The 21,942-nt window shown below is 42.9% G+C and overlaps 2 protein-coding genes across 5 annotated transcripts in view; one reads left to right on the top strand and one right to left on the bottom strand.

The window, feature by feature from the left end:
• The window catches only part of RPUSD4 (RNA pseudouridine synthase D4), a 36,800-nt gene extending 20,521 nt beyond the window's left edge, over window positions 1–16,279 (bottom strand). Inside the window, exons 1-7 of one of the 3 annotated variants that reach the window (XR_012919021.1) lie at window positions 16,073–16,279; window positions 15,368–15,533; window positions 14,450–14,651; window positions 11,351–11,444; window positions 11,131–11,275; window positions 9,422–9,519; window positions 8,523–8,873 (exon numbers count right to left, since the gene is read on the bottom strand). Coding sequence is in view for 2 of the 3 variants with exons in the window: in XM_012772336.2 (XP_012627790.2) it covers window positions 8,634–8,873; window positions 9,422–9,519; window positions 11,131–11,275; window positions 11,351–11,444; window positions 14,450–14,651; window positions 15,368–15,533; window positions 16,073–16,261 (1,134 nt within the window). In the remaining variant the exon portion in view is untranslated. Of the gene's footprint in view, window positions 1–6,218; window positions 8,874–9,421; window positions 9,520–11,130; window positions 11,276–11,350; window positions 11,445–14,449; window positions 14,652–15,367; window positions 15,534–16,072 lie in introns of those variants that run through there. The other 2 variants (XM_012772336.2, XM_076002704.1) reach the window with 2 other exon arrangements.
• An 83-nt stretch (window positions 16,280–16,362) lies between these two features.
• The window catches only part of FAM118B (family with sequence similarity 118 member B), a 46,552-nt gene continuing 40,972 nt past the window's right edge, over window positions 16,363–21,942 (top strand). The window contains exon 1 of one of the 2 annotated variants that reach the window (XM_076002703.1): window positions 16,363–16,443. In XM_076002703.1, the coding sequence (XP_075858818.1) occupies window positions 16,387–16,443 (57 nt within the window). In that variant the 5' untranslated portion in view covers window positions 16,363–16,386. The remainder of the gene's footprint in view (window positions 16,444–21,942) is intronic. The other variant, XM_076002702.1, reaches the window with a different exon arrangement.

Below are 21,942 nucleotides of genomic sequence, written 5' to 3'. Positions count from 1 at the left end.
ATGCAGGGGCCTCATGGTTAAGAGGAAGCAAAAGAGAAGGAAGGGGGCGGGTGTGGTGGCTCACGCCTGTAATCCTAGCACTCTGGGAGGCCGAGGCGGGCGGATTGCTCAAGGTCAGGAGTTCGAAACCAGCCTGAGCGAGACCCCGTCTCTACCAAAAATAGAAATAAATTAATTGACCAACTAAAAATATATATACAAAAAATTAGCCGGGCATGGTGGCGCATGCCTGTAGTCCCAGCTACTCGGGAGGCTGAGGCAGTAGGATCGCTGAGCCCAGGAGATTGAGGTTGCTGTGAGCCAGGCTGACGCCATGGCACTCACTCTAGCCTGGACAACAAAGTGAGACTCTGTCTCAAAAAAAAAAAAAAAAGAGAAGGAAGGGAGGTGTCAGGTTCTTTTTAACAAAAGAGCTCTAGGGGAACTAGCAGAGTGAGAACTCACTCCCTCCCTCCCCCGGGGAGGACATTAATCTATTCATGAGGGATCAGTTCTCATTACCCAAACACCTCCCAATTTCAACATGAAGTTTAGAGAGGGTCAAACATCAAAACTACAGCACCATATCCAGCAATTCCACCTCTAGGTATGTACCCAAGAGAAATTAAACATACATCCATATAAAAGCTTATATATGAATGTTCACTGCAACATGACTTATAATAACCAAAAAGTAGAAACAGCCATCAACTGATGAATGGATAAATAAAATTTGGCATATCAATATAATGAAATATTATTCAGCAATAAAATGAAATACTGATATATTAATATGTTACAACATGAAGGAACCTTGAAAACATTATATAAGCAAAATAAGCCAGTCACAATTGACCACATATTATATCATTCTATTATATGAAATATCCAAAAGAGGCAAATCTATAGAGCCAGAAAATAGATTAGTGGTTCTCTACAGCTGGGAGAGGGAGTGGGGAGTGACACCCTAGTGCAAGCCATTGTCACATGTCACATGGAGGACTGCATCAGATTCCTCATTGGTCTCCCCACTCCCACGTTTACCTGCCAAAGTATTCTGCATGCCTCTACTGAAGAGTCCCACAGAGTGAGCTGTGAGCAGGCAAACAGCTCAACAAGTGTGGAGCATGGAATTGGGGCTTCTGGTTTGTGTAGACACATCTAGGATACAGGTGCATGTGTATGGACAGACTAATGTGGGCTAGAAGGAGCAGGCCAGTTGTGCATTTATGATGTGTCTGAGTACCAGTCACAGTGATCGTGTCTTCGTACCATGTGAAAATAAAAAAGAGCTTTTTACCCTATTGTGTAACCACGCCTCATCAAAATCACCTTACCACTGCTGATGACAGTAGCACAAGAGAGTGTGCTAAGGCAGGTGCCAAGAAGGAAGGGAACAGAAATATTTCAAGGCTTCTTTCCTGAAAGGACCCTAAGGCCCCAGCTTATATGTGGTGTCTAGGCAGACAGCTCCCAAGGCTGGTCACTCACTGGAGGACAGCAAGAAGGGATCCCTAATAAGACATCAAAAGATGACTAAGGGAAATAGGGATGGACAGGGAAAACTGAGTGTTGTATAATAATCTGTCTAGCTTTTGTCCTTGGTTCCTGGGAGGGAGATTCTGAATCCTTGGAATTTACCAATAACATCCTTGTTATTCACAATGGACATACAGTTTATGCTAATGAGGGGACTCATGGTGGGGCTCTATATAGTTTTAGGATGTGGGCTAGCCATACCAAAAGACCAATTATGTGAGTAGAGGGGTTGGGGCTTTGAGCCACATAGGGGTGAGGGGGATGGAGACTGAATTCAATAATGTAGCGAATGATTCAACAAAGACTACATAATGAAGCCCCAAGAAAAACTCTGGACACCAAAGCTTGGGTGGCCTTCCTGGTTGGTGACGCACATCCATGCATTGGGCAGTGTTGAGAAATATGATTGGGGAATTAGTGAAATGTGGCTCATAAGATCATTATTTTATTGTATAATCCAATACTGCTATATTAAAGACAGAAACAGGAGTTTGCAGGGTTTTACCCTGAAGGAATGTGTGGACTCAATGGTTCACTTATTAGAGGCTGCTATCATGGGAGAGCTCTTAAATCTCTGGTAGGGATGTTTTCCAGGAAGGCTACCCAGTATCTCAAAATCTGTGAGCTTCCCTGTGTCTTGAGAGACAAGGCAAGGCAAACATGGCCCACAGGATGGGAGCCGGAGACAATGAGTGCACTTTGCCCAGAGATGCGCCCCAGTGGTTATAAACAACCTATTTATTAGAGATGGGCTTCCTGCTCTCTCCTGTCTGTCTACCTTTAAGTCCACCATAACTAATCAAAGAAACATAGAGTCACTATACCTCTTTTGTTGTGCCTTTGTTAATTGACAACTACCTCTTAGGATTTAGAAGTTAACCACTGAAAGACTTTGTACCTGTTTGTTCACCTAGATAGATTAGAAGCCCCTTGAGAGGACATGTGATCCTAACCCACTACCTGTATCCCCTAGCAACTGCATTCCCTGATATGCAAATATGTTACCCTGACAACTGGTAATTGATGTCTGTGATTATAAAAACCTGTAAGAATCTAACCATATGGCTGGCGTTTATGGTGATACACCAGTCTCCTAGGTACCCCCGCTGTGTTATATCTGATCTTTTTATATATATAAAACTATAAACTATACCTTAGTCTCTGTGTATTCTTTTATTTATCTCTGTTGCCTATCAATTTCCTTATCCTCTGTGGCGACCCCTATCTTAGGAACTTGGCTCCGTGGGGAGAAGTAGCTAATCTCCTGGTGGGCCTGCCTCAACTACTCCCCCACAGGGAAGGTGACATGTCTTGGTTCCACAGGGAGAGAACATGGTAGCTTCATGTATGGGACCCTCCTAGACTTGTCCAGTAAATTTCTTTTAACTGGTCCTGATTTATATCCTTCTATTGCTATAATACAACTGTAATAATAAGTACAGAACTTTTCTGAGTCTGGGAGTACTCTAGTGAATGATCAAACCTAAGGCGTTTGTGGGAACTCCTGAATTTGTAGCTAGTTGTTCAGAAGCACAAGTGGCCAGGAAGCCTCCAAGCTTGAAGCTGGTATCTGAAGTGAGGGGAATCCTGTGGACTGTGCCATTAACTTGTGACATCTGGCCTAACTCTGGGTAGTGGGTGCCAGAATTACATTGCACCAAGCTAGTAGACTTTGCACCCTACTGAGGAAAAGCTGTCTGCATCCACATCTGCTTACACAAGCACAAGTAGAAAACCATGTTTTTGTATATCCTACTAGGCACTGTGGCTAAAAGCAACCCAGAGAGCCAAGGGCAGCAGGTTTAGAAAACATGAGGGGAGGTTGTTCCATCTGCTTGTCCTGGTTAAAACAGCCCTCCATCGCTCTGACCCCAGGAACATGGGAACTAGGAACATTCTCAATACTCCTTTCTGAGTTTAGTTTCTGGTGGGAACTAGAAGTTGCCTATGGTACTCTTTCTCCTCTCCCCCCCCTTTTCTTCTCTCTCTCTCCTTTCCTTTCATCACTCTTCTCTTCCTCTTCTTCTTCCTTCTCCATCTCCTTCCCTTCCTCCTCTTCCTCCTCCTCCCCTCTCTCTCCCTTTTCAAGACAAAGTCTCATTCTGTCTCCCAGGCTAGAGTGCAGCATGCAGCGCCATCATTATTGCTCACTGCAGCCTCAAACTCCTGGGCTCAAGTGATCCTCCAGCCTCAGCCTTAACCTCCCGAGTAAGTGGGACTACAGGTGCCACCACACCGGGCTGATTTTTCTATATTTTATAGAGATGGGGTCTTGCTGTTGCCCAGGCTTATGGTCCTATTCCTAACCCACTATGCCCCTCCACCTTCCAGATCTATCCCATCATGGTTGAAGGGTGGGGACAGTGACACCGGTGCTCAGGAGAGGTTGCAGAATTAAAGAGGGAAGTCCATTTTAGAGAAGGGTTTAGAGTGAAATGGCAAGGACTTAGTGACTAACTGGATTTGAGGACTCATGCAGGGGAAGAGTCAAGGGTAATTCCTAGGACTCTGCTGATACCATTTAACTGAGGCAGGTAAGAGGAGAGGAGCAGCAGCCTGGAGAGAGAAGGCAGTGAGCAGTCTGGCATGATGCAAGGGAGCCGACAGGGAGAGCCCAAGGTCAGACTTACATGTTTTCAGCACACAGGCAAGAGGTTTCTAAGGTTAACCCAGCTCCCTCTGGGTAAGGGGCACAGTGCAAAGAGAGAGCTCTGGGGGCACTGTGTGGTAGCCACTCAAGGAGCCTGGAAGGAGACCAAATGAGAAGACACAGGAAGAGTCCATGGAATCAAAGCGAGTGAGGGGTCCAGAGTGGGAGAGATCTGTTACCCAATGCAAAGACACGTGCAGCAGGAGGGTTGAGAGCGTGTTTTGTGGGCTTGGGTTGGGTGTACCCAGCCTGGAGCTGCTTCTGGAGCATAAGAACCAGGCACTGCCACAGGAGGGGAGTGCTGGGTGAGCAGCCTCCAGCCTCCTGTGCCAAGAGGCGCTTCCCAAAGGTACTGGTAGATGTTTCAGGGAGAGCTAAAAACAAAAGCCCCACATGGACAATGAACTAGTATTTTTCATCATAAACCTTTAGTTTAATTTTTAATCATTTGCATGTATAACTTTGATAAAAAGAAAGAAAAACCATTTGCTTATACTAATTACTGTATATGACTTAATAATCAAATCTTTTAACTGGCTCAAATCAATATTTCAAAATAGGTGAAGTTCACTTTAGGCATGTTCCACCCTGCTTTACTGTATAACCTCTGCTTCCCAGCCACACTAAGGTGGGATAAAATTCCTCCTGTTCTCAACGATTAAAGATAACAACTGTACCTAGCAAGACCCACTGCTCAGGTAGTCCAGAGTCCATTAAGGATCAGAGAAATGTTTAATTCTTTTTTAGGCCTAAGAAAACACAGAAAAAGAAGAACCTCATCACCCCTCGTGCCTGCTGCCCAACCACGGCAGCAACGTGGCATGTGCTGAGGTTTCCTGGGCCGTGCCACCTCCTCCCCAGACAGCACCTGCCATGTTTCTTAACACGGACCCTCTCAGCACTCAGACAGCAGCTAAATACAAGTAGATTATATCATCCAAAATTTTGTGTTCTTTATGGTGGTGCTTAAATGTTTTACTAATTTTTAAAAGGACATTTTGTATTTATAAATAAAACTTATTTTAAACACACTTATTTTTAAAAATCATAATTTTTAGGGCTGGCAAAACAACACACCAAAATATTTCAGCTTATTCTAACTAAAATCATGTGGCTTGCCCTACTTCCCCCACCCCAAAGTTGCAGATCTCCAACTAGGCTGTTTAGAGTTGCTGTCCCAGTTGTCAGGCACCCCCATGATTCACTCAACACTGAAGAACAAGCCCTATTAGGAGGCGTGGAGATGCTGACATCGGCTTCAGAGAGGTCTGGAGAAGCTTGGCAGAGTAGACATCTGCCCCATTCTCCAACGTGGAATCCCTATATTCCAGGGCAGTTTAGGAATTCCCCAAAAGCCAACTGTCACTAGCTTGGTAGCTCCCAGCTTAGTAACCAACACGAAACCCAGCAGTGAAGATTACAAAGAATAGCAGAGCACCATGCATGGTGAAGCCAAGCAGAATTAACAGACAGCTAGTTCTCAGTCCAGCTCCAGTGTGCTGGTGGAGGGGACAATAGTCCCGCCTCACACTTAGCTGATCAAATTTTCCCAGCTAATGAGAAGCTCCTTGACACAAATGAACACCCCTAGATCATTTCAATCTAGTAAATATTCACTGTTTGCCAAATTAAAGACTGTAGATTCATATCAGAGAGGAGACCAAACAGGATACATGAGAATACAAATCATATTTTTAACTTTCAAATGTACCCTGACTAGCTTCCTCTTTTTACAATTTTCAATTCTAACTTTTATTTCCATCATTGGCTCTTCTAAGGCAGTTCTCCATTCTTGTGGGCATTCCTATTCATCTGTCTCCCTGAATCAAAATCAAATTATCAGTATTTCCTAAGTGGTGTATTCTTGTCTTTTTATCTTGAGAAGCATAGTTTACTAGAAATAGAAACAACAGGCAAAATATTTAGGCCTGATATAAACAAATACAGTCATCTCATCTGTGCTTTTATTAAAGTTAAATTCACTATGCATGGTAATCAGTACCATGGAAACAGGGAAGGGAGTTTAAATAATAAACAAATAATAAACAAATACAGTCATCTCATCTGTGCTTTTATTAAGTTAAATTCACTATGCATGGTAATCAGTACCATGGAAACAGGGAAGGGAGTTTAGAAAGCTGCATCATCAACACAGAGGAAACACATAAAGGCTGTTCTGGGACTATCCCCATCTGTAAAACCATGCCCCAGAAGATTAAAGAGACCAGTAATTAACATGAATTCTTGAACTTGTCTTATAGGATGGCAGATAAGGAAACAGTCTGTTGAAATTCTCTCCCCTTTATAAGATAACAAAACTGGGTAAAAACAGGCTGGAACCAACATAGCTGACTGGAGTCTATGCAGAATGAACTCGCTCATGTCACAGCCCAAATTTCCACCCCATGTTTCATACTAACTTCCCCAAATTTGCACATGTAACCCATGAAGAGGCATGAAGAAACAATTGCACATGCCCAAGAACTTTTCAAACTTCCTCTTTTGTCACCCACCAACCCTGAAACCCTTCCCCAAAATCTCTCCTTAAATATGGTGCTTTAAGGCTGATGAGAGAAGACAAATTTGAGCCCATCTCCTTCCTTAGCCACCTGCAATAAACCTTTCTCTCTACAAAAAACTGATGCTTGAGTGCTTGCCCCTTCCATTGAGTGAGGGCAAAAAGGATGACATGGGCTTACATCCAGGAGACTGGGAAAACACCAAGGAATAACCCAAACAGTTATGAACCTAAAAACAGTTTCTACCTTGAATCCCGCTATCTTGCTCCTCAGTAACATGGAGGCATCTACACATGATTATATTCAAATTATTGACCAAGTTGATTCTAGTTAGCCCAACTTGGTGGGTCAACCCCTGGAGGATCTGGACCCAAAGATGCTCACCAATGTATTAAGGTGTTTCATGGGCTAGACATGCTGCAGTAACTCATCTGGAGACCTTGGAAGCAGAAGCTGTCCCACCAGGTATGTCAGCTCAAAAGGGAATGAACTGCCCTTACATAGGCTCTGCAGCATGTAAGGACAAAAAGATAATGATATATACTAACCCAAATATGCCTTCTCTGTAGTACATGCATATGGAGCTACTTGGAAGGAAAGAGGGCTCTTGACTGCCAGGAAGAAAGAAATTGAACATGCTAAAGGAATTCTGAGCCTGCTAGGGCAGTATTAAGACCCAAGGAATTGGCCACAGTACATTGCCCTAGACATCGGAGCACTGATGGGATAATAGCCAGAGGAAACAACAAAGCTGACCAAGCTGCTAAGCAGGCTGCTAAGAAAAAAACTCTGAAGGCCCAGGCCCAAGCCTTGCTACCGGGCATAGACTCATCAAAAAGCAAGCCCATATACTTCCTGAGGACTTAGAAAAAGCCAAGAATGCCAACCATTGGTCCAGAACTTTCAAGATGGCACCTTTCCTCAAATGTCTCTATCATTCTTTAAATATAGATTGCAAACTGATAGCCTGAAGACCAAATTCAACCTGCAAATATTATTTGCTTGGCTGCCCAAGTATCTCTTTAAAATTTGACTTAGTTGGCAATACACTGAGGTGAGTGAGATTTCACATAAATATCTGGGTTTCCTGATTATCTGAAAAACATTAGAAAATCTGTTCCCACATGACAACAACCAGCTAGGGCTGACAATTGTTGGACACTGTGTGTACTCCCTGGTTTGTTGTCTCCACCACTGCCTTACACTCTGCCAGCTTCACTCATTTATGGTATCTGCCCACCATTCACATTTGCTTTCTTTGTCTATCAGATACCCCACCTCAATCTCACCCTACACACCCCTCACAGACGCCATAATCAGAGTGCAGTCGGCTGGGTGCAGTGGCTCACGCCAGCAATCCTAGCACTCTGGGAGGATGAGACAGGAGGATTGCTTGAGCTCAGGAGTTCAAGACCAGCCAGAGCAAGAGTGAGACTCCGTCTCTACTAAAAATAGAAAGAAATTAGCCAAACAACTAAAAAAAAAGAAAAAAAATTAGATTAAAAAAAAAAAGTGCAGTAAGGCACTCATGCTACAGCTAAATAGCACCCTCCAATTCCATGATATGTGTTTAACCATCATGTCCTTTCCAACCACGGGAACCTTCCTGATAGCTCCAGAGCCTTACTGTTGGATAAAAACAGTTCCTGACCCTAGACTCTGTCCTTTAGTTCTCTTTTTTCGCTCATTGCTCCAACATGGCTGGCCCTGGGCTCTCTTCCACCATGGCAATGAGACCCTGTGGCAGGGAGACTTCCAGCAGACTTTTCCACAGCAATAGACTTTATTCTCCATGAAAAGCACTGAAGCAACTGTGTTGCTTCAACTTATCCTACCTGGCTCTTATGGAGTCTGTTCCCAGTGAGAAGTTGGCACAGTCCAGTAAACAAAGCAAAGAGTTCAGTGGCCAACCTGTGCTCCTGGATGTCAGGGAGCTCCCAGAGTTTTCACTGTGTTCCCAGATGCCTGGCTTCTTTGTCCCCATTTTCATCCTGATTTGGCATCTCTAAACCCAGACGGTGCAGGGAACGAACAAAGAAGCGAGGGAGCTTGCAGACTAAGTTGAGTTCCTCCTTCCTGGACCCCAGAGCAGGCATGATCAGCTGCCGAGCATGCAGATGAAGCGGGATATGGCGAGCCTTTGACTGTTCCAGCCCCAGCTTCTTCAGGGTGCCAACAGATAGTTTCTACACACAAAAAAAAAGACCCTTTAGATCAAGGCCAACATGTGTGCAGGGCCAGAGACTTCCACTTAAAGGGAACCAACACTAACCTCCCTGGAAGACATAGTAATGGAGAGTATTTTGGGGCATGTCTAGGAAGGGCTCAGAACCCAGGTAAGAGAAAAATGAATATACCAAAAAAGTTCTTATTGGCCTATACTGTGGCCTACCAAGAGAATGGGCTGTAGCATCAAAGCTGAAAAGGATTCTCCCATGGTTCTTTAGCAGTAGCAAGAAAGCCTTCTTTTAGAAATACTCCTCCTTGCCCACAACCTCCCAACAAAATCAGAGACTAAACAAATGAAAGAGTAAGGTTTTGCTAAAAGATCTTGTAGCTCCATGATGACAGTAACTAACTGCTTCTAAATTTCTCTAAAAGCTAAATAATTAGTATGGTACCACATCTAAAGACAATCAGTACATCTTTGTTATGACTCACTTCAGGGATTAACAAAGGAAAAGCCTAAGTTCCCTCCCTTATTCTGTTGCACATTGGGTCAAACCAGTATTACCTGGGGGGCCAACTTATTCCAATCTGAGTACTTGTGATCACCAAGGATTGGACAATCCAATCCAAAAGACAAGTGAACTCGAAGCTGATGTTTTATTCCTTAAGAAAGAGAGAGAGAAAACTTATGAGGAGCTACAGAAATAATACCAGTACTGGTATCTGCTTCAATTTATATTAAATCAGAGCACAGTAAACTGGCCAAGTCCCAACCAATAAGGTATAAAGAATAATATAACAAGGCTCAGTATAGTGGCTCAAGCCTATAATCTTAGCACTGTTGGAGGCTGAGGCAGGAGGATCACTTGAGCTCAGGAGTTTGAGACCAGCCTGAGCAAGAGTGAGACCCTGTCTCTTCTAAAAATAGAAAAATTAGCGGGGCATGGTGATGAACTCCTGTAGTCCCAGCTACTTGGGAGTTTGAGACCAGCCTGAGCAAGAGTAAGACCCTGTCTCTTCTAAAAATAGGAAAATTAGCGGAGCGTGGTGATGAACTCCTGCAGTCTCAGTTACTTGGGAGACTGAGGCAGGGGGATTGCTTGAGCCCAGGAGCTTGAGGTTGCTGTGAGCTAGGCTGACACCACGGCACTCTAGCCCCGGCAACAAAGCAAGACTCTGTCTCAAAAAATTAAAAGAATAATATAACAAACTATAATCTATATAGCATCAGCCAGCTTAGGAAATAAACACTGTAAATATTCTAAGTATTAATATAACACTTACCCTTTCTCATCACAGTTCCCTCTTTCCACCATAGAAAACCATTATCATGAACTTAGTGTTTTCCATTACCCTAACTTTTAAAAAAATTTTACTATATAATTAGTATTGCTTTATACATTATTTATTTAATTATTTAATATTTAAATTTATATATAATTATTTAATTATAATATTTAAATTTAATTATAGTAAAATATACATAAGAGTTCCCATTTTAACTATTTTTAAGTATACAATTCAGTGGCATTAAGTACATTCAAATTGTTTTGCAATCATCACCACCATCCATCTCTAGAACTTTCTCATCTTCCCAAACTTAAAACTATGTCTCCATTAAAAACTAACTCCTCATTCCTCCCCACTCTCTCACCCAAGCTTTTGGCAACCACTTCTACTGTCTGTCTGTATGAATCTGACTACTCCAGGTATCTCAGATAAGTGGGATCACACAGTATTTTGCCCTTTTGTCTGGTTTATTTTATTTAGCATAACATCCTCAGGTTCATCCCTATTGCAGCATGTGTCAAGATTTCCTTTCTTTTGATTCTTTTAAGGCCGACAATAATATTTTATTGTATGTTTATTTCACATTTTGTTTCTCCATCCATCAATGGTCATTTGGATTGTCTTCACTTTGGGGTATTGTGAACAACACTGCTATGAATATGGGTGTGCAGATATCTATTTGAGTCCCTCTTTCAATTCTCTTGGGTATACACCCAGAAGTAGAATTTCTGGATCTTATGATAATTCTATGTTTAATTTTTTGAGGAGCCACTCTACAAATTTTAAAATAAACCTCCAATAATCCCAATGGGAGGCCCCCCGCCTCAGATTAGCACCAGAAGCACACTCTCACACAAATCTGCCACAACCTCAGCCCACCCACAGTTACCAGCTGCTGAACAAAGGCAAGATGCAGCACGAGGCCCTGCACAAAGGTTGGCAATATGGGGTTTTGCAACCCACTACAGAAGGTGGCACTCTCACCAGTAATGGGCTGGAGCTCCATGAAGGCAGAGGAGAGAGTGCTGCTTAGCACCTGGTACTGAGTCACAGCAACATGTGCGATCCGGCTGCTCCGCACTTTCACCATCTTCCCCTTGTCCATGCGGTAGTTTGGGGACAGCGTCATCTGAAGCCAAAGAAATCAAGATATGATTTTCTTGAAAGAGCAGAAACCCATGCCTTAGGGAGACAGCTCACCCACCTTGTGGTGTTGCTGCTGGCCTTGCACCTCCTTCTCTATGATTGGGATATCCACAACTCCTGCTGAGGGCACTGGGACACGTACAGTGATGGCCCTGGGGGTGACATACAGATCACTGCTTTAGCCACATTAGCAAGGGAGGAGAGCCTTGGCTTCATCCGCTTAAGAGGATTTCACACTGGACCTTCTGCACTAACATGGCCATTTCTAATGATTGGAGGGTCCCATGTGATTCTCTTGGTATAGTACTTACTTAGGCTGAGAGGTGGATACTTCTTACAAGCATATCTTTTTTACTACTAAAGTCATACATGCTAATTGTAGAATATTTGGGAGAAAAGAGGGGGAAAATGACATTAATAACATAGTCTTTTATTCCAGCCTTTAAAAATGGGTATGTACAGTTAATATAAAATTAGGATAACATGGTTTTGATCCCTGTTTTTCTTTTTTAAACAATAAAAGATAGCAGGTTCTAACCACATACTAAATGAACAATCAAATGAAAAAATGAATGAACCTACTGAAAAATTTACCGGACTGCTCCTGCCCTATTTGCCAAGTAGGTAAAACAGGAAGGCACTGTGCCCAAAGAAGTCACCATGACCACAACTCAGCAACTCATTCTGAATCACTCTTTTGGTGCTCTCCCTCTCGTCACATCACAGACAGGTAGAAGACTGTGTTTAATGTGTCCTTAAATTTATGCCTCTTTTAGGTCAGTCATGGAGGGAGTCCTCCTGGGTACCTGGTGGCCTACTGTAGAACCACTGACTCAGGGGTCAAAAGCCCACTCAGACACACTATTTCACACCCTGATCACACAGCTTCAGGTTGGTGGCAGTTTGGGCTGATACATTTTATCATATTTAACCTGAGTTGTTACTAAATTACCTGTCCTAATGATATAACACTAACACTCGAAAAAGTTTAATCAGTAAATTTTCACTGGATGGCTAAGGCAATGATTTAGGTAAGTATTAGCTCCATAAAGATGAACAAGACAAAAATACCTACTCTCAAGGAATTCAAAGTGTAGTAAGAAGTTCAAACAAATAGCTTTAATGAAATAAGCCTGCTATCATAGTAAGTCTGCAAATGCTAATCAGTTGCCTACTATGTTGTACTTCCAACTTCTACTTGCTACACCCAGTACTAAAGACCCTCATTATCTGGGTTCCGGCCTACCTTTCCAGCATTATCTCCCACTATCCAAACTGGACTGCTAGTCCTACACCTTTGTGCACATCACCCTCACAATCTAGAACACATTTCTCCATCTCCCCTATCAAATCCTATTCATTCATCAAGACCCAATTAATTGGCTTTAACTCCTCCATAAAGCCTGATACTGAGAACGGTTACTAATTTTGAACCTTCATGGATAATTTTGACAAATAATATAACACATACTTTATAGTCTTACATTTTGGTTACGTTGTAGATGGGTCTCAAGCATATAGTTTTGTTTTTTTTTTGAGACAGAGTCTCACTTTGTTGCCCAGGCTAGAGTGAGTGCCGTGGCATCAGCCTAGCTCACAGCAACCTCAATCTCCTGGACTCAAGCAATCCTCCTGCCTCAGCCTCCCAAGTAGCTGGGACTACAGGCATGTGCCACCATGCCCAGCTAATTTTTTTTTCTATATATATTAGTTGGCCAATTAATTTCTTTCTATTTGTGGTAGAGATGGGGCCTCGCTCTTGCTGGTTTCGAACTCTGACCTCGAGCAATCCGCCCGCCTCGGCCTCCCAGAGTGCTAGGATTATAGGCATGAGCCACCACGCCTGGCCCACAAGCATATAGATTTTTAAAGGGCTCCCCAGATCATAAAGTATCTGCAAAATCTGTAATACCAAAAAGACTAACATCCAAAATATAAAATGAATACTTACACATCAAATAGAAATTAATAAACCCACTAAAAAAATAGGCAAAGGAAATAAAGTCTATCTTGAGAAAGGGAAACTCAAACAGCCAATAAACACATAAAAAAATAGCCAATATCACTAGTACACAAAAAAATAGAAGATACCATTTATTTTACCTACCAGAGTGTCAAACCCTTTAAAAGTGCTATGGTTGGCATAAGGGGAGGTTGGAACTCACCACTGCAGGTTGGAGTATAAACTGCCATAACCTTTGTGGAAAGCAATGTGGGCACTGTTAAAATTTTAAATGTGCATACCCTTCAACGTAGCAATTCCATTTCTAGAAATTTATCCAAAAGATATATTCACATATTCCTTGCAATAGGCTCTGAAAAATGAGAAATTACCTAAAAAGTCCATCTATACAGTGAAATACCACAGAACCATTAAAAGAGATCCAATTTTAAAGGTACAGCACAAAATTCTCTCCAAGATATAGTATCCAAGTGAAAACAGCAGGGTATAAAGCAGTGTGTAAAATATACTGCCACATGATATATATGTCCAGTATAAATCTGGAAGTTTACACTGGTAACAGTGATTGTCTCTGGGGAAGGACACTGCACAGGTGCCGAGTGTTCCTTTTTTTGCTCATATACCTTTTTTCTACTAAAAAAAAAAATGAGATAAATCTATATGTACTAACAAACATAGAAAGGTCTCCAAGATAGAGAGTTAAGTCGGGGGGGGGGGGGCGGGAAGTGCAATGTAAATTGTACAATGTGATATATATGCATAAGTGTGTGTAGGTACACAGACATACTAAAATTCTAGATGTGTATGTAAATGCATTAAGAAAGGACCAGAGAATTAAAAACCAAATTGATTACAGTGGTTGCTACCTCAAGGGAAGAGACTACAATAGCAGAGTGGGTGGATTCACCAGGGGTTTTCCAGCTTTATCTTTGCTGTTTGACTATTTTAGCAAAGGAATAAACTCATATATTACTTATATAATTAATTTTTGATAATTTTGATATATAGCCAGAATTAAGAACCATCAGGCTCTTAATATTCTAAGCACCTAAGCTGTTTCATATACTTTTTTTTATATCACAGGTCCTATTACAGCGCTTTCTATTAATAGGAGTTCCTGCTCTATGATAGATAAATAGATGAAAGGGATGCTTCTACTTATACCACCTCTACTACCATCACTGGGCCTCATACCAGTACTTCTTTGTCACCTGACGGGTTCTAAACATCTCTTGAATTTGATGTGCCACTTCCTTCTCCCAAGCCAACACCATCACGCCTGTGGTTTCCTTGTCCAGCCGGTGGCACAGATGCAAGGGCTCTGCCTTGTGGCCACGAAGTATCTTTGCCAGGATAGGCAGTACATCACTGATGCACAGCTGGACCCCAGGGCCACCTAAGAAAGGAAAAGCCAGAGGTTTGAGTGGCCAGGAAAAGATCTCACCAGAAACTCTTCTTAGGAGAAAATCTCTTATTGGATAAACTGTCAATGTTTTCTAGAGCTTAACTAATGAAGTGTGGTCCAGGGACTAGCAACACAGGTATGCCCAGACAGCTTATTAGAAATGAATCTCACGCCCCCAATCCAGACTACTAAATCAGAATGTGCATTTTAACAAGCTTCCCAAGTGCCTTTTCTCTCTGCAAAACTCTTTCACAATGCATTTTTTCTATCAATCTTTCCTGATGTACCCCTCAGCTGTCTCTGACAACTATATTCCACTAAGTTCCAGGCACTCTGGGGTTTTATTTTAGGTACACACCAAAACACACATAGATGCGCACCCCTTTTTTTCTTATGTATTTTTCCTAATTTTCAGTTTTGATTAAAACATAATAATAACCTGGAGACTAGAACCATACAGCCTTGTATTTCTCTATAGCAATCCCTGTGGGAGCGTGCACACAGCACGTTCCATGAATTGCTGCTGACTGGCAGATGTTTGGAAGGTAGGGATTGTCTTACCTATCTCTGTGTACTCAGTAGTGCATTATATACAATGGTTTAATCAATTTGAATGCAAGCCTTCAGAGTGCCCCACCAGTAATGTGTCAGTTTCCCCTAGTTTTAGCAGAAAGCAGCAGCAGGGCCCTTTCCCACATGGTCCTTACCATGCACAGGTAGGCCATAGGGCTTATTGATGACCACAAGGTCCTTGTCCTGGTGGAGAATCCCTCGGCTCAGTGCCTTAGCAAGCACATTGGGGTGGACTCGCTGCAGCTGCTGTGTGAAGCGCACTAATTCTCCAACCCTCCGCTGAACAGGGTTTGTGAGCACCTAGGGAGAAAGAATAGTGGGGAATGCCCGATGGCGAAGGTCTTCGGTAAGGTCTAGGCGACACTGTGGGTAGGGAATGACTGTATTTTTGTATCAGACTCAGGCACGCAGCAGTTACGACTGAGCTCGGCAGGAGCAAAGACTCACCCCACAGGATAATACCGTACTCCTACTGACGGCTCTCCTCCGCTTTCTCTCCATTCTCCCCTACGTCCTAGACCTTTATTTACTTGCTGTCAGTCAGAGGACTCTCCCACCTCACTCCCCGCCTGGGAAACCAGTGAGCGCATTGCCTCTTGGGAGTTGTGGTCCCTCTGGACCAGGGGTCCTCAAACTAGGGCCTCTGGCCACATGCGGCCGCCCAGGACATTTATTCGTCCCACCGCTGGGAGTTTTTGTGGCTGCTGCCTGTCCTGCTTAGCAGCCCGCCTGTCCCGGGCCCACAGTGCAACCGCACTCTCCAATGGCCCTCCAATGGTCTGAGGAACGGTGAACTGGCCCCCTATTTAAAAAGTTTGAGGACCCCTGCCCGGACTCACCGGCTCCTTTTTCCTCTTCTGATTCTGTTTTTGGGCTCGAAGCCTTTCAGCTAATCGCTGGGCGTCCAGAGACTTAGAGGAAGCAGCCGTGGAACAAAATAGCTTTGAAACAAGAGTGATGAGACTCCCCAAAGACTGGCCAGCACCCCGGACCCGGAGGCCCCGTGCACCGCAGCCGGGCGCCGCCATCTTGCCAGGAAGGGCGGGGCGCCGGAACCTCTTGGAGAAGAGCGGCGAGCGGGAGGGCACTAATGTGCCCGCGGGTCACGTGGGGGAGGCCGTGGCCCGGCGAGTCACGTGGGCGGGTGCGCTCAATGCGGCTGCGCCGACCGGTAGCTGCAACCGGAGTGGTGGCGTTTGGAAGCGACGCGGTGAGTGTGCCGGGACGCCGGTCTGCGGTGGGAAATGCGGTGCCCCAACACTCTCACGTTTTCCGCGTCCCCGGGGTTCCTTCTCGGAGAGCATGCCTTGGGCAACGTCCCTCCCTCTGGCACGCGATCCCCTCAAATCTCCTCCCCGCCCCCGCGTCCCTTGCTTGATGCCCGCAGACGCCCGCCCCGGCGCCTTCCTCACTGCCTCGTCCCCCGGCCTCCGCGTCCGGCGCTCGGCCGGTGCTCCGAGGGCGCGCCGTGCCCTCGCCCCTCGCCTTCCGAGGCCCAGCCTCTTAGTTTGGCGCTGCAGCCGGCCGTCTCCGCCTACGGGGACACGGGTGTTTTCTGTCCTTCCTCAGAATCCGTTTCTTGGGGTCTCCTCCCCTCCCTCCCTTCCCTTCCCGAAGAAAGGACTGAGAATACGGAGCACAGACTTTCCCTTTCCTTTTTCGTTTTTTCCCTCTCAGTGGTTTGCAGCCGCCCGAAGCCCTGTCTCCCTCTTACAAGGTGCGATGCTGGGACTGACTCTGATTTCGCAGAGGGGTGGCTGGGAGTATGAACATCTGTTTGGGATGATAGTGTTAAAAATGCCTTGGAATGTACACACCATTTGTTGAGAAAGCTTATGCCGACTTCCGAAAGAATGTCCTGAAAACGAATGGTCTGTACTGACGACCGAGGGAACAGTGTTTTAAGACTGCTTAGAATGAAGGCTGCCAGAGGAGTTAGCAGGAAGTTGAATTAGGTTTGGGTCCTTCCTACTCCAAAAAGAATTGGCAGAAGGGAGCCATATTGAGCACCATTCAAAGTTAAACAGGTGGAACTAGCCTATGGAAACTTTTAAATTGAAGAGTTTGAACTAGATGTAGTTAAGTAGCAGGGAGTTTTTCGAAGCTTCTTGAGTAGAGCAGACACTCCCTGAAAGTGGAATTCTAGAAATGAATCTGGCAGTTGAATGCAGGACAGATTGAAAAGGCTGCCAACCAGGGAAACCAGCTGGGATGCTGCAGTCTGGGTGCTCAGTGATGAGGGCACACCCTATTCAGTGGTCGTTTTTCTGCTGCCCTGTACTGTCCTTTGATTGTGAGTTATGCACCTTAAGGTGTACTACTGGCAGCTGCTATTGATCTGTGATACCCAGGAGGACACTTTTTTTTTTTTAAATCCACACAACTGGCACATGGTAAACTCAGAAGTATCTGTTAGATGGCTGAAGTGCATCATAGATGTGTGTCTGAGCATTTTGAATTGTCGTCTTGGCGGGGTGCGGTGGCTCACACCTGTAATCCCAGCCCTCTGGGAGGCCGAGGCGGGTGGATCGTTTGAGCTCATGGGGTTCAAAATCAACCTGAGCAAGAGCGAGATCCCCGTCTCTACTATAAATAGAAAGAAATTAATTGGCCAACTAATATATATATAAATAATTAGCTGGGCATGGTGGCGCATGCCTGTAGTCCCAGCTACTCGGGAGGCTGAGGCAGAAGGATCGCCTGAGCCCAGGAGTTTGAGGTTGCTATGAGCTAGGCTGAGGTCACCGCACTCACTCTAGCCTGGGCAACAAAGTGAGACTCTGTCTCAAAAAAAAAAAAGTAGGCCGGGCGCTGTGGCTCACGCCTGTAATCCTAGCTCTTGGGAGGCCAAGGCGGGCGGATTGCTCAAGATCAGGAGTTCAAAACCAGCCTGAGCAAGAGCGAGACCCCGTCTCTACTATAAATAGAAAGAAATTAATTGGCCAACTGATATATATATAGAAAATTAGCCGGGCATGGTGGCGCATGCCTGTAGTCCCAGCTACTCGGGAGGCTGAGGCAGGAGGATTGCTTGAGCCCAGGAGTTTGAGGTTGCTGTGAGCTAGGCTGACGCCACGGCACTCACTCTAGCCTGGACAACAAAGTGAGACTCTGTCTCAAAAAAAAAAAAAAAAAAAAAAAAAAAAAAGTGAATTGTCGTCTTTCTGTCAGTTTTTGACCTGAAGAATGAAGGTAGGCAAATATATTTATAAAGTGGGAAGAGACTTGTGTGTATTTCTGTTATAAGGCAGATATTCCAGATTTAAATGCAGAAAATTCCAAGGGAGATTAGGAAACAACCTCTGTTTCTCTCCGTTGTTTTTTCCTGCAAATTAACCAGTAGGGCATAGCTCTATAAAAGGTGAGAAATTTTACCCTAAAAGAATTATTACCTTTTATGCTCCAGACTTAGGTTCTAATTTCACTGATGTTGCACATCACGTTATGTACATGGAACCCCCTTTTCCAAGGACCCTGAAATTTGGACATCAGGACTTAAATTCATATCATTACTTTAATTATAAAAGTCTTTTGTGTACAGGACTTTCATGGTTTTGTGTGGAGTCTGGGAGATCCTGTTTTTACCTTAACCTTTCCTTGAAGAAACTCCATCTGTTCTTGCAGAATTGGCATTCTGTGGCAGGAAACAAAATGAACAGCCATCTCAGATGTCCTTGCTTCTAGTGACACAGAGCTTGTGTTCTTGGGTTTCAGGTTAACCCAAGACACATGCTATAGTGCCTAAGAATAAAAACATTAATCACTTTTTTCTGGAAAAGGAACTTTTAGGTTTTTCCTGTTGAAACTTTGTAGAGAAATTTAAAATAATTCAAAGTATTTGTTTGGTATGACAGTACAGTTTAGCCAATATGAGTATTGAAGTTACAACTTCCATGTTTCTTCTGAGAATGGGCATTTGGTAATTTAAAGTAGAGTTGCTCTCTAAATATAAAGAACTTATGCAAATGTCACATGTTTTTTTTAAATCTCTATATTGTCATCTCTCTCTTCCTCATTCAACTGATTGGTTTTTTTTTTTTTAAGGCAGTTCATTTTTCCACTAATATACCAATCTCACATTCTATTTTTGTTGGAAACTCCTCTTGCCTGAACTATTTTTCAGTACCACGAAGGAAATTCTATTAGTGGTGTCTTCATTCTCACAGAGGACTGCTGTGTTCATGCATGGCTTGTTTACATAGATTTCGATATATGTCAATACATCCCCCTAAAATAACCATATAAAGAACAACTTGGTGTTTTTTTAAAATATATTTCCTAATCTATACAAGAAAAGGCTGCCTTAGTACTTCATAAATATAAACAAGAACTGACTGATAAACTTGTGTTTAAATATCACAAATTTAAGGTTAATTAGTGGCATCAAGTTAAATTGCTTCTTCTCAAACTATGATTTACTAGTTGCAGATTAACTAGAGATTCCCTGGTAGAGCAGGAAGTACTTGGATGTTGTTTTATAGTTCTAGAGAGATTAAAGGAAGCAGTTAGCAGGAACTCTGTGGAGGTGTCCTGGGAAGTACAGTCACTGGGAGCCAGGAGATCTGGGGCTAGTCCCTGTTCAGCCACTGTGAACTTGAACAAATAACTTGGGCTTCAGTTTCTTGTCATTTAAAAGGAGATCTTTATAGCTCTAAGCTTCCAGGAAGATTTGCCACTGATACTTAAGTACTTTTATTTCAACCTTAATAAGTGGGATTATTTCAGATTTACCTTGAATACATTTAGCATTAGCACTGATTATCCAGATTGTACTCTTGTCCCCCAAATTTAACTTTATGCCACCGAGCTAACATTTATACTAGGAGATTATTTCATTGAATGATGTTGGAGTGTTTTTTAAGCTTTCCTAAGTGGATGTGGGAGAGCAGATTAAAAAAATTAGAAAACAGTAGTGTAGGACCTATAGCATGATTGGGTTTCTTTTTTCTGTACCAGCATTTTAAAGAGATTCCATTGTACTATTACTATACTTTTATTTAGCTTTTGAGTAATGATCAAGGCAGGTCTAGCTTAACACATTAACTGCCATGAGAGTTGTATTTAACTCACTCTAGTTTTGACCCCAGGACTGTGTGAAGCATATGTAAAGTCTTATTGATGTTCTTTTTGTTATAATTAATATTGACAATTCTCAAAACATGGATTCAGTGAATAGAGTCAGTAAATTTTGTTTTTCTATTTATGTTTACCTTTAAATTACACTTGAAGTTTTTATTATATTTTCATAATAAAACACTGTGGCCCCAAGGAAAATTTTCTGTTTTTTTTTTTTTTTTTTGTGTGTGTGTGTGTGTGTGTGTGTGTGTGTGTGTGGCAGTCAGTGTGTTAAACTCCCCAAACTTTTTTCATATCATGGCACATGTGGCAATAATTGTATCACTGGGAAGAACTGGAGGTAGTCACTGAGCTCTTGGCCTAGGAGCTCAGGTGGTCTGCAACACCACCACTCCCAACACTGGCTGGCAGCATCAAAGCCTAAGGAGATAGGATATTGGAGCCTGTCTGACCATTGGCAAGGTCTGCTTTGCACATTGAAGTTCCTTGACCCAGACTCTGCCAACTATGAAGAGTAACTGTATCATTGGTTATTTTTGTTAAAGCACTTTCGCACTTATGTGCCTTTTTGCTCTTGGCTAGTTTATATGTAAAGACCATATTTGTTCTTACAAAGTGGCTTTTCTAAGTGTGTGAACGGTAGAGAACTGATAAAACAAAGATAGCAAATGCTTTTGTCATCATTTTTTGACCCCATTAGATTGTGGGCAGTCTTGGTCTGCTTATTAAAGCTGAAGAATACCCAGAGTCCAGGAGCAATGTGCAAGGAGTATGTGCATTTCTTTAAATATTTATTTTATGGTTTATATGATAAAAGTAATGCAGAAAATGTGAACAATACAGAAAGTAGAATGGGAAAAATAACTCAAAGTTCTGTTTCCCAAATATGTTAATATCATGGTTTTCCCCTATTTTTTATTGTACATTTTTCTCATTGTGGAAAATTTGAAAGATGTACAAAAGCAGAGAAAATACTCTAATGACCCCCCATGCACCCATCAGCTAGCTTCTACAATTAACTAACACAGGGCCAATCTTGCTCTACATTGCACACCCCTCCCTTAACCTCCTGGATGGTTTTGAATTAAATCCTAGACCTACTGTTTCATCTGTAAACACTTTAATATCTATAAAAGATAAGGACTTGTTTTCAACGTAACCACAATACCATTATCACACCTAAAAAAAAAAAGTATTCCTTAATATCACCAAGCAACCAGTCAGTGCACAGATTTTCCTGTCTGGTGTATTTAAATTTTTTAAAGCAAGTTGATGAGTATGAATCAGGATATAAGAAGTATCCACACATCATGCATACACTTTTAACTAGAAGAGTAATACTGAAGAGACATGTGGACTGTGAACCTTGAGGATGGCGGAGCACAGTGGCTAAGAGCTTTCACTTTGGAGTCAGACTGGGTTTCAAATACTGGCTTTGCCACTTGCTAGCTGTGTAACCTTGTGCAGGTTACTTAGCCTCTCTCATTGTAGTTTTTTATCCTGTAAAATTCTCACTTAACATCATCAAGTGGTTCTTGGAAATTGCAACTTTAAGTGAAATGCCATATAACAAAGTCAGTAGGCTGAATTGACAGGAACAAGAGTTCTTACAGCATAATTCTGGTTAAAGGAA

This window comes from Microcebus murinus, chromosome 4 (assembly GCF_040939455.1).
Source record: "Microcebus murinus isolate Inina chromosome 4, M.murinus_Inina_mat1.0, whole genome shotgun sequence".
NCBI classification, from domain to species: domain Eukaryota; kingdom Metazoa; phylum Chordata; class Mammalia; order Primates; family Cheirogaleidae; genus Microcebus; species Microcebus murinus.
The sequence above is the reverse complement of the archived record's forward strand: the minus strand, read 5'-3'. Positions and strand labels throughout refer to the sequence as shown.